We start from the raw sequence: 12,690 nt of genomic DNA, 5'->3' as shown, positions 1-12,690 counted from the left end.
GGGAGGGGTGTGAAATGGATGATAGCTTATGCTAATGACACTCTAGAAACCAATATTCTCCACTCAAAATGACATGGAAGAATTCTACTCAATACCTCCAGGGTTCCATTAGTGTTTCTGGGTAAACGTTTCTGGGGAAAATAATTTCTGTTTTCATTCCAGCTGTGCATCAGATACAGTGATGATGGATTGCGAGTGCAAACAGTAAGACGAAACTCCGGCATACAAAGGACAATGACAACCAGAAAGCTCCAACCAGATCCTGCCCTTTCCTTGAAAGGAACTGGAGCCTAGGAGGTGAAGGCATTTCCAATTTTTAGTCCTTTGCCTCCCTCTGCTGTTCCTCTTGAGAAGTTTTCCCTTACAACAATGAGAAATCATGTACTAGCTGCATCCTTTTCTATGCTCTCCCTGCTGGCGCTGATGGGAGATACAGACAGCAAAACAGACAGCTCGTTCATGATGGACTCCGATCCTCGACGCTGCATGAGGCACCACTATGTCGATTCTATCAGTCACCCGTTGTACAAGTGTAGCTCCAAGGTAAGCTCGATATCTGTGAGAGTAGCCTTACTCCCAGAAACAGGAGAGAAGCCCTATTCCTTTGACAAGGGACAGAGAACTCTATGGCTGACCTACAGGGCTTGCCAGAGAATCATCCTTTTAGGGTTTCCCACCGTGCTTTGAACTTTTGTCAGTAAAGCTGCCTAATTGACCATGTACACACCCAGCCAGCTTCTCAAAGTCAATAAGAAAGGTTGGAAGTTTCTCACAATAAAATTGTTGCTAGGCACAGGGTTGGAAGGGTGTGTTTGGTCCCTGGCTGTGAAAATGATGAGCAGTGGTGTCCTTTTTCAAGAAAGAAAATGGCGTCTACAGGTTATCGTAACTCTTTTTCTCTCCACCAGCAATAAAGAGGAAGGGAATACAAGAAATATGATTGAGCAGTAAAACGTACTTCTTGGCGGGGGGGCTCTTCAAAGTGTTTCCTGGTCCATGCCTTTCTCTACCTGCCATGTTTATGTTAAAATGGTTTCAAAACAGAAATGGCATTTTGATAAGTTATCATTTTTACCTTGATATCCATGTCATTCTTGTTTGGAGTAGGTTGTGTGTCTTTTGGCACAGGCAAAAGAGATGTCTCAGTGTTGAGACGGGGTGTATGAAGGAATACTATACTTCAAAGGCCACCAAGAGTGGCCCGCCACCTGGACCACCCAAAAGGGAGGCACATAGTAGGGAAAAATAGACTCAGAAGCAGACTTCTCACGACTCTCACTGCCCCCAGTCACACGAATGAAATTTGCCCACATTTGGTAAATAAGAATTTGTTTAGCCCAACCTCAGAGATTTTCACTTCCAGTCCTGAGACTAAAACCACTTAAATATTCTCATATGGCAAGTATTTTTTTAAATTGCCAGTATAATTAAAAAGTTTTGGTAATATCAACCACTAAACTTGAGACCATATAAGTTAATGGCTCTACCCTCCATTTAAAAACATTACGATTTCTGTCTGCCTTTAAAATTTCCATAACTTCTCTGATTATAGCTCAATGATGATGGCTTGTTTTAGTTTAGAGAGATCAGAATTTGGGTTAACTCACTTTAACCCAAACTTCCTGGCTCTTATTTGTACTTGTCGAATAAAGAAAAAAAAAAGAGTAAATAGATAAATTTTTACAAGCCTGCAATCCCTTCTTAGGAAAAAATATTAAACAAATTGAGAAAAAAAGATAGGACATGTTTTTCCAACTGATTGCTCAAAAACTGTAGGCCTGAGGTAAGGTTGACTAGAGCAATTATTAGTTTCTCCTCCACTCCCCCTATAGAGAGCACTCATATTTAGTGTTTCTTATTCCATGGATGATTTCTCCCTCTGCTGAGCTGTCCTCCATCATCATGATTCTTTAAAAAACGAAAGGAAATAAAATTATTTCAGGGACTTCCCTGGCGGCCCAGTGGTTAAGACTCCTCACTTCAAAAAAAAAGAAAAAAAGACTCCGCACTTCACTTCGAGTGCAGGGGGCACGGGTTTGATCCCTGGTCGGGGAACTAATACCGCACACGCTGCGCGGCCTGGCCAAAGATAAATAAAATGTTTAAAAAAGAAAGGAAATAAAATTATTTCAAAGAAAGTGTTCATGTGATGATAGGAAGGAACAGGAAAATTGGAGCGTCTCTGAAAACTAAAGAACAATCTGGAAAGATTTGATGAAAAGATGGAGGAGCGCCTTAGCAATTATCACATTAGTTAAGGAAAGGTTGAAGAAGATATAGCCTTAACTCAAACCCAATAAACTCACAGTGCTTGAGCATGAGTCCTACAAACAGACTTTAGTTTACCTTTGTTCACCTCTGTTTCTTCCAGAATACCATGATAAATAGAGCAAAATTGTGATTGTAGAGAAATGTTTGTAATTTCATGGGAACAATCTGTTTTCAAACATCCCAAACTATCCCAAATATAGCAATAGTTTTATGTAAATGGTGCTTGCAATTATAAACCTTTCTTCCTTCGCCATAAAATATGCCTGGCAGAATCTCAACTACCCAGACCTTTTCTGGATTAGATTTTCTCTATGTATCCGGGAACAAAAACTGTTTTTCATTTTGAGATATTCTATAATTCTTAACTCTCACAGACTCAGGCTGGTTTTCTCTCTAATGGGTTTCACTTAGAAAAATTGTTCATCTTTACAGACTTGGGATATAAAACATGTAGCCTGTGTCTCAAAAGCAACCAATGGGGGTTTTTGCAAAGAGGAGACTAGGGTAGATTTTTCCTCTCTGCAAAAATTCTCCCCTCAACGTGAGGTTCAAAGCCCATTATTTACTACCGTTTGCCTGTCAGTTGTTAATGCTTCCCGACTCCCATTTATCCAGCGTCTGGTCTCGGGAAGACAGATAAAGGGGAGAATGTGACCCAGGCTCAGGGAAGGGAGAGCATCTGCTTGAACACCTAATAGGTGTCAGGCACCTCATACTATATGATCTAATCGTTGCTGACAAACCTGTGATGGAAAGCGTTATCATGCCCGTTTTATTGGTAAGGAAAACTGAAACCTGAAAGAAGAATTAAGTAGATCGTTCGATGTCATTTAGCCCAGGAGTGGCAATGTCTGCCTCAGAGCATGCATCTTTCAATTCATGTTTCATTCATTTCATTCAATTCATTCATCTTTCACTTGGCTCTTCCTATTGGAGGAATGCAAATAGAATGTAGGAGCCATCATTTATTTTTTTATTATGATTTTTAAAAATTTTATTGAAGTATAGTTGATTTACAATGTTGTGTTAATTTCTTCTGTATGGCAAAGTGACTCAGTTACATATATATATATATATATATATATATATATATATATATATATATATATATATATATTCTTTTCCACTATGGTTTGTCACAGGATATTGAATATAGTTCCCTGTGCTATACAGTAGGACCTTGTTGTTTATCCATTCTATATATAATGGTTTGCCTCTGCTAACCCCAAACTCTCAATCCTTCCCTCCCCCAACCCCCTCCCCCTTGGTTACCACAAGTCTGTTCTTATATCTGAGTCTGTTCCTGTTTTCGTAGATGTGTTCATTTGTCGTATTTAAGATTCCACATATAAGTGATATCATATGATATTTGTCTTTCTCTTTCTGACTTACATCACTTAATATGATAATCTCTAGGTCCATCCAGGTTGCTGCAAATGGGAGCCACTATTTAGAAGTCCAGGCTCAACTTCCAGTCTGTTGAAAATCATGATTTACACTCAGCAATCTTTGTAGAAAAATAAAAATAGTAGTGAAAGCTTTTCTGGGAGCCTTCCATGAGACTATCTGAACTTGCATCTGGCCAGACCCGGGGACCTTTCGCCCATCTCCCAGCAATTCAGGAAAGTGCTGAGATGGAGTCAGGCAGAAAAGACTGGCCACAGTGGTCCACAAAGGAGGTCAGTGTGGCCACAGATTAGGATGCGCCTGGTGGCTTTCAGTGGTAACACCTCCTAGGAGTGGGTACAAAAGATTCTGGGAGTGGCAGCTTCATTGACAATCTTCACTGAATTTTTTAGTAAAGGTGGTAAAGCAAACAAGCAGAGGGTCAGTGGTTAGTGGAAATGAGATATCTGGGGAATCTTCAAGGGAACTGAGATCCCAGGCTTTGAAGTGAGAGAGACCTGGTTTCAAATTCCAGCTCCATAGTTGGCCAAATGGGTGACTTAGGGGGAAGTGAAGTCATTCTTTAGTGCCTCAGTTTCTTCCCATGTGAAATGGAGCTAATGCTGTCTCCCTAAAAGTGTGGGTATGGGTATTGGTGATAATATTTGTAACACATCCAGCCTGGTGTTCGGCATGTAATAGACATTAATAGATGATAGTATGATCTTGATGATGAAGTTATAAAGTGGACAGGTGTTTAGACTCACTTTTCTATTTTAGTCAACCACTGAAACCTCAATAACTATTGGGATCTCCTATAGCCTTAAAGGATTAGGAAAATGAAACTCACTGAGGTTCTTGTTAAACACAGAAACCTGGCAGGGCTGGGGGAGCACGCAGGAGGGCAAAGTAAATGTAAGCCACTGTGCTGGGTGCTAAAAGTGGGGATCAAAGTCAGAGAGAAACAGATCCTGCTGTCTGACCTCCCTTCCCATGTGAGCGGAGGAAGGAGGGATTGGAGGGGGTGCGTTCTGGATTCAGGCCAAGGAGGGGTTTTCAGGAACCGAGACTGGGAAAGCGAGCCAGCTGGGCAGGCCTGTGAAGTCTGAGTTGGGTGAGGAGCAGGAGAGGGTGGCCCCGAGCCAGGAGAGCGAAGAGCCAAGGCATACGGTTGTCTGAACCCTGAAGGGCCACAGGAGCAGCTAGGGGGTGGCCCCAAAGGAGAAGGAGGAAGAGGGGTCGGGGCACAAAGCCTGGGGAAATTCCCTGAGGAGAGGGGACCTGTCATGCACAGGGCTGAGCCTCAGGGTTGAGAGGGGCTGCTTAGGATCCTCAAGCCATCTCCCAGTGCTGCCCCTGAAGCTCACAGCATGGTAGGAGAAACGAGGGGAGTCGGGAGTATTGAGTTTATAACACAGTTGACTAGTGGGCAGATAAAACTTGATTTTTTTTTTTTTGCGGTACGCGGGCCTCTCACTGTTGTGGCCTCTCCCGCTGCGGAGCACAGGCTCCGGACGCGCAGGCTCAGCGGCCATGGCTCACGGGCCCAGCCGCTCCACGGCATGTGGGATCTTCCCGGACCGGGGCATGAACCTGTGTCCCCTGCATCGGCAGGCGGACTCTCAACCACTGCGCCACCAGGGAAGCCCGACTTGATATTTTTTAAAAAAAGAACAAATGTATACCGTGGTGGGCAGTTGAGGCACGAAAGTAGAAGAAAACACAGACTACATTTTTGCCCTCATAATGCTTACAAGTAAATGGAGGAGAGAGGGAAGGGAAACATTCTGTGTGCAAAGGTCTCTTCAGGTCAGTTTGAGTTGTAACCAGAGTGAAGGGACCGGATTCTAGCTGGAGGTTGACCTGGCTGTCTGGAGATGAGCTGAACAGTCATTTATTGAGGGTGCTGGGGAAGTGAGGAATGGGAGAAGCAGAGGTGAATCATGTTCCTGAGGAGAAAGGGGGGGTGCTTCGAGGGGTGCCATGGAATAAGGGATGCACAGTATTCAGTGTTGAGAAAAAGGCAAAATATGTTTCTCACTCGATTGAGGTAAAATAGCCAAAACTCTATTCTAGGATGGGACAGGTGGGTCTTTATTCTGATATTGATGGAGACCATGGCCTGAGCCAGGAATTCACAGGGGCCCCACGTGACAGGAAAGGAAAGTGGCTTTGGAGATGGCAAGTCTTTCAACAAGAGGTGATGAAAACCATCTGTGTTTGGATTTTCTCTCACTCAGAAGACAGTTGTGTATTGCAGCAAAAGGCCTAACTGTCTAAGAACTGTGGTAGGTCACCAGAGACAGCAGGAGCCTGAGGTCTCCGGGTGCAGTCCTTGGTCTGGACCCAGGAATCACAGCTGGCTACAACCCTCACAGTGTAGCCTGAACTTGCCCTTGACTGACTTTAGCATCTTATGAAACTCAAAGGCTTGGAAGGCTGACTCTCATGGCCTAATAGTATAGCACCGTGGTTTGGAGAGAGAGCTCAGGAATCTGGCTGTCTCAGTTCAGAATCCTGGCCCTCCATTGTACGGCTATGTGACTTCAGGCCGGTAACTTATCCTCTGCCTTTGAATTTCTTAATTTGTAAAGTGGGGAGAGTTTATCTTTTGAAACAGTTGTTAAGTATTAACTTGCCTGTGAAGGACTTGGCACAGTGCCTGGAGCCTAGTAAACGTTCAATACATGTTACATATCATCATCATTACTGTTCCTTAATTATTACCCAAGGACCTTCCATTACTCTTAGCCTCAGCACATGGAAATCAGATTGAACGTGAAAGAGTCTATCCTTGAGCAAATACCCTGAACCCAGCAGCTCTGTTCATGTTACAAGGAACTAGGTATCACATCCAGCTGGAGCCAAGTGACTCCAGGGTTGGGGGGATACAAAGGGGCTGCTGGAGAAGTTGCCTAGCTTCCTAGCATCAAGCCAGTTGTTGGGGGGGAACATCAGATATCAAAAATTAAACTGGACCAAAAGCAGATAACATGTATCTGTCACCCACCTGAGCCGTGAAAAGTCAATAGAAGTTTGTATGAGCAATAACCACCTATTGAGAACACACTCTTCTAGTGGTGCAGCTCCATGTGGGTTCTTTGTCCAAAAAAATTCATTTCTTGATTTGATAGTGGAGTAGTGTGTACGCTCTTCATTAAGAGCAGTTAAGCACAGTGCAAAATGCAGAGCAGTTAATAAGATACAGCCAAGTCACCCACGTATGAGGAATGTGCATTGACCATAAACTGGGGGCCAATGTGTTATGGCAGGTGAACGGATGTCTGAAGGTGTCAAAGTTTTATGGAACTGAAGGATGAATTGGTTAAGGAGTTAGAGAGTATGTGGTATCATCCAATGAACTGCTGGGAATCCCTGGGAGTCCTCAAATCCCTGGGGGATGGAGCAACAGGCGAGGGTCTTGACAGTGGAGTAGATATTATTTAGGACTGCCATGGTTCTTAGAAGATTCATCTCTGCTTAAGTTTGGAGGTGGTGATGATGTGTCCCAAGAAGCCCATAAGAAAAAGGTCAGACTCGTGTGGTTATGATATGGTTACAACTCCCAGAGGCAGGTCAAAGAAGATTAGAGTAGGGTGTGAGTTGGCACATGCCTCAGGAAAGCATCTTAATATCAGGAATCAGGATATTATAGTGGTTTAGACCAGGGGTTTGGTTTTAGACAGACCTGTGTTTGATTTCAGCATTGCGTTTTACCAGATATGTGAGTTTGGGCAATTTACTCAAATTCTTTAAAGCCTCAGTTTCCTCATCTGTAATAACAGTACAGATAATAATAGTACCTTTCACATAGGATTGTTATGAGAATTAAATGAGATTAAATGTTGTAAGCACTCAATAAATGTTAGCTGCCATCATTATTATTAGCGAAATGATCACTATCTAGTGATGCATCTAGAGCAGAGCCTCTCAAACTTTAACAGGTCCAGAGCCTTGCTGCTCAAAGCGTGGATGTTAGCGCAGCACCACCATCAACCAGAATCTTACAAGAAACGCAGAATCTCTGGCCTCACTCAGAACTAGTCAAGTGCAATCTGCATTTTAACAAGATTCTTAGCTGATTTACATGCACACTACAGTTTGAGAAGCTCTGGTCTGGAAGAGGTCAGAAGTTGTTCATTAAATCTGTAATACAGGTGAGGCGTGGCCAAGACTAAAATGTGAATATCAAGAGTGAATCTGGGGACTTCCCTGGTGGCGCAGTGGTTGGGAGTCCACCTGCCGGTGCAGGGGACACTGGTTCGACCCCTGCTCCAGGAAGATCCCACATGCTGTGGAGCAACTTAAGCCCTTGTGCCACAACTACTGAGCCTGCACTCTAGAGCCCACGAGCCACAACTACTGAGCCTGCACTCTAGAGCCCACGAGCCACAACAACTGAGCCCGCGTGCCTAGAGCCCATGCTCCGCAACAAGAGAAGCCACCGCAGTGAGAAGCCCACACACCACAATGAAGAGTAGCCCCCGCTCACCACAAGACCCAACGCAGCCAAAAATTAATTAATTAATTTTAAAAAATGATTCATATATATGTATGGATACATTTTTTTAAAAAGAGTGAATCTGGGAAGCAGGTATTTATACCTTCCATTCCTAACGACACTCATTCATGGATCTTTATCTTCCAAACTCCCCGCTTGACTCCTGCAACACACACACACAAAACAGGGCTAGATAGAGATGGAATCTATATACAGTTGAACTTTGAACAACATGGCTTTGAACTGCACGGGTCCACTTACATGCGGATTTTTTTTCAATAGGAAATATTACCACAGTACATGATCTGTGGCTGGTTGAATCCTCGGATGTGGAACCACAGATAGGGACGGGCAAGTGTAAATTATATGCAGATTTTGGAATACACGGAAGGTTGGTGCCCTTGACCCCCCATGTTATTCAAGGGTCAACTGTACTGGGAATCTCCCAGAGAGGGGATTTGCATGTATGTTTAGAACCTCAAGGGCCAGATAATCATTTCATGGTGTCTTCTTGGAGGAGAGGGCATTTGAATTTGGCAATGGAGGATAGTTGGTATTTCATTAAGCACAGCCAGGAGAAAAGGACATTCCTGAGAGAGGAAAGGCAAAGGCAAGAGGCAGGGAAATTTGGGGCAGTTCCATGGACTCCTAAGTAATTAAGCTTGATCCAAATAGAGAGTGGGTGATGAGAATGAGAACAGTTGTTAGTGAGATTTGAAAGATATGTGAAAGCCAGGTCGTGGAGGGCCTTAATGCCTGTTCAGGAGTTTGGATTTTATTCTGAAGGCTGGTGGCAGCCACTGAAGGTGTTTATTGTACATGTCTCTGCATTCTCCTTGCCCAGAAAGTCCAGCTCCTGAGGAAGAGGGACCCACTGGAGGTGGCCCCAGAGTCTTCAGTGCTGGAGTTCTTGTCCTTCAGGATGAGCTGAAGGCAGAGCTTGAGACCTCGAAGACTTTTAGTGAAATCACTATTGGGTTAGTTCTACAAATGGCCCTAGATTGCTGACTTGGTCATATTATGGACAGTGCTAGTTGCCTTGTCATTCAAGGTCAGCATTTGGTTCACCTGTACATGTATCATTTGGGTATGATGCACTGCCATGTCTCTGCCCTTCTGAATGAAGTCTGTTGGCACAGGTTAGCTATACCCATCCAGACTGAAACTGAATCTCTAAAGACTCCATTTGGGGAGGTGATTCTTTGAAGAACTGCTTAATCTGCCTAATAGGTAATCCACATTAGAGATGAGCAAATTTAACATCACTCCAAAGTGAGATGTCAAGGAACTATTCCCACATACTAGCAAGGGTGAGAAGGGACTGGGAAGACCTCGAACTCTCTCTCTCATTAGAGGGATGGGGCGGGCACCAGGAACTGGCCTGTGTAATATAGACCTATGGCATAATCGCTCAAAACCCATTTTAGATCATGTCTGTTTTCCATATCAATGTGCAGGGCAGGCAGGATAGAACTGAAGCTTTAATAAAATCAAAATGACTTACAGCTGCCATTTTCTCCCTGCCTCTGTGGCCTCTCAGAGAAAATAAATCAGTAGGTCTAGTCCAACTTATTCTTCACCAAGCCCTGCTAGTCATTTCCCAATATCTCATATTGTCTTGTTGGTTGTTAAGAGATTGTTGGATCTATCCCAGCATCTTTTCAGATAATGATGTTAACGATCTATAATTACCAGAAGTCATCTTCTCTTCCTTTTGGAAAGGTGGGCAGGCCATTTCCTTCTTTTAAATCTTGGGCATTAAATTCTGTCCTATAGGATGATATCAGACTTAATAGCTGGTGAGTTTCAATAATAATTGCTAATTCCTAAAATACCATGAGGTAAATGTCAAACTGTTTCATGCATATTTATGTATCTTTTAATCTTTTATTTGAGTAGTTCTACTTTTTATGTTCTTGTTGTGGGTTCTGGAATTATAGGGCAACATTTTCTCTATCACTTCATATGAAGTTCACCAAGCAAGACCCTCCCACATAAACATACACCAATAACCTCAGGTTTCCCCCACCTTCTGTGCCTCAATGTATAGGGTTGTATAGCTTAATGAATCAAGCTGCCCACCCTACCCCCCCATGACTGCCACTCCCAAGAAACCATTTATGTATGGGATGCATAAATGAGCCTCTGCTCCATCCCTTTAATCTATATGCAAAATATAAAGTGTGTACTTATGTCCATTGTTTGGGGGATAACTTTGGTAGTTTGCACCAGATTCTTAAAGGATCTGTTTACTAAAGCCACATTAAGAGCCACTATAAAGAACATGCAACCTCTGCTACTTCAACCCAAGCTTTATTATCATACTAACCTACCTTTGGAAATGGAGGTGGTCAGAAGGAATGTATCCTAGTATTTGCCCTAAATGACTGAAAACTCAATTGCACAAATCTCAGGATCCTTCAGTGTATAAGCCCAGAAGTGTGATTCCAGGTCCCAAAACATACCCTTTTTCTATTTCACTCTCTTGTTTCAAGTTGTGGTGCCCAGAATATTTCTTCCTAAGTATCACTTAGTTATCCTCTTTTTCTTCTTCAGAAACCATATTCCTTTTCTTTAGTAAATCTCTGCACATAGCAAATTCCATTTCTCTGTAGTCATTCTTTATTTACCCCCTGATGGCAATTTGGAATGACTTTCTACATTTTCAGACTAATAGAACTGGCATGGGTCCAATGGTAGACTACCACCTGTCAGTAGAAATTTCTTTTGTTCTTTGGTTTTTATTTGCACATTGTGGTGGTGGGCCGTGTCCAGTGGTTCTAAACCCTCAGCGCACATTGGAATCACCTAAAGAGCTTGGAAAACCACAAAAGCCTGGGCTCAACTCCAAAGGATTTTAATTCACTTGGTCTGAGATGGGGCCTGGGTGTTGACATTTTAAAAGCGAATTTGCAGCAATGTAGGTGATGCTATAGTACTTTATATTTTTGCTTATAATGACAGCTACCAATTCTTTTTCACTTAAGTTGGGAAATTTCATTTAATGGCAGCTGAAGGGCCATTTTCAACTGGAAAAATTCATTTATCTCTGTGGTAAGCTTTATCTTGATAAAAATTTGCACTAGTATTTTACCACCAGATGAAAAAAAAGATGAGCATCATTTAAAAATTAATGTATTTAAAATAAAGTACAGAGAAAAACATGTTTATATTATATCAGGCTTCATTTTGAATGAATCTTTTTCCCCAATGCTTACTGTAAAGATCTTGTGCTATAACTTTTTTTTTTTTTTTTTTTGCGGTACGCTGGCCTCTCACTGTTGTGGCCTCTCCCATTGCGGAGCACAGGCTCCAGATGCGCAGGCTCAGCGGCCATGGCTCACGGGCCCAGCCACTCTGCAGCATGTGGGATCTTCCCAGACCGGGGCATGAACCCGTGTCCCCTGCATCGGCAGGCAGACTCTCAACCACTGCGCCACCAGGGAAGCCCTAACTTTTAAAGCCATACAAATAAGAGTGCTAAACTGTGGACTTAAAAGTAGGTGTATAAATATTCTTAAGCAGTATTACTTGGAAAATACAAATAAAATATAACAACCACATAAAATAAACCAATATCATATTTTCTTTACCTGTTAAATATTGAGAGACATTTACATTTTTAAAGTAAACTTTAAAATTATGGAAAAAAATAAAATAAAAGCAAATTTGCCAGGTGATTCCAATGTGTGACCAGGGTTGAGAGCCACTGGTCTTCTCCAGCAGGAACTCATCCAGCCAGGAGCGTTAGGGCCTTTTAAAGGATGCTGTGGGACCTGGCTAAAGTTTGGGCTTCCACAGTGGGGGTAACCACTTCTCTTCTCTCCCCAGATGGTACTCCTGGCCCGATGCGAGGGGCACTGCAGCCAGGCGTCACGCTCCGAGCCCTTGGTCTCCTTCAGCACTGTCCTCAAGCAGCCCTTCCGTTCCTCCTGTCACTGCTGCCGGCCCCAGACGTCCAAGCTGAAGGCACTGCGGCTGCGCTGCTCTGGGGGCATGCGACTCACGGCCACCTACCGGTACATCCTCTCCTGTCACTGCGAGGAGTGCAGCTCCTGAGGTCTGCTGTTGAGTGGCTTCTGGATGGGACAGTCCCTCCCCCTCGCTGAAGCAATTCAACCAGCCAGGGAAGGACTGGCAAGGGAAGAGTTAAGGCAAAAAAAAATATGTAGCAATTCCCACGGGATTCTGCGTATTCTAGTAATAAAGACTCTACATGCTTGTTGACAGAGATACTCTGGGAACTTGTTTTCCATTCCCATCTCCTTTCCCTGGTACAATTTCTTTTGGTTCCTTTTCAGATTCAGGCAATTTCCCCCTTGGCGCTGAATGCTGTTTGGGTTTCCAACAATTCAGCATTAGTGGGAAAAGTAGGCCCCCATGCAAGAGTGGGTCAGGCTGTCACTGTTTGGTGCAGATTAGGGAAGCATTTACTTTGGAAAGCAGGAAAGCCCAATTCTTTCTGGGACATCCTCTGGCTTTTTTTTTTCTTTTTCTTTTTCTTTTTTTTTTCATCTTGTCATTTGGTCTAA

At 43.3% G+C, this 12,690-nt stretch overlaps 1 protein-coding gene across 1 annotated transcript; it reads left to right on the top strand.

The window, feature by feature from the left end:
• Positions 1-369: 369 nt before the first annotated feature.
• Positions 370-12,295, top strand: NDP (norrin cystine knot growth factor NDP; the record flags this gene model as incomplete). The annotated part of the gene is made up of 2 exons (XM_082610497.1): positions 370-543; positions 11,990-12,295. The coding sequence occupies 2 exons, from the start codon at positions 370-372 to the stop codon at positions 12,215-12,217; spliced, it is 402 nt and encodes a 133-aa protein (XP_082466623.1). The 3' UTR covers positions 12,218-12,295.
• Positions 12,296-12,690: the final 395 nt, after the last annotated feature.

This window comes from Mesoplodon mirus, assembly GCF_964341445.2.
Source record: "Mesoplodon mirus genome assembly, chromosome: X".
Lineage (NCBI taxonomy): Eukaryota > Metazoa > Chordata > Mammalia > Artiodactyla > Ziphiidae > Mesoplodon > Mesoplodon mirus.
The sequence above is the reverse complement of the archived record's forward strand: the minus strand, read 5'-3'. Positions and strand labels throughout refer to the sequence as shown.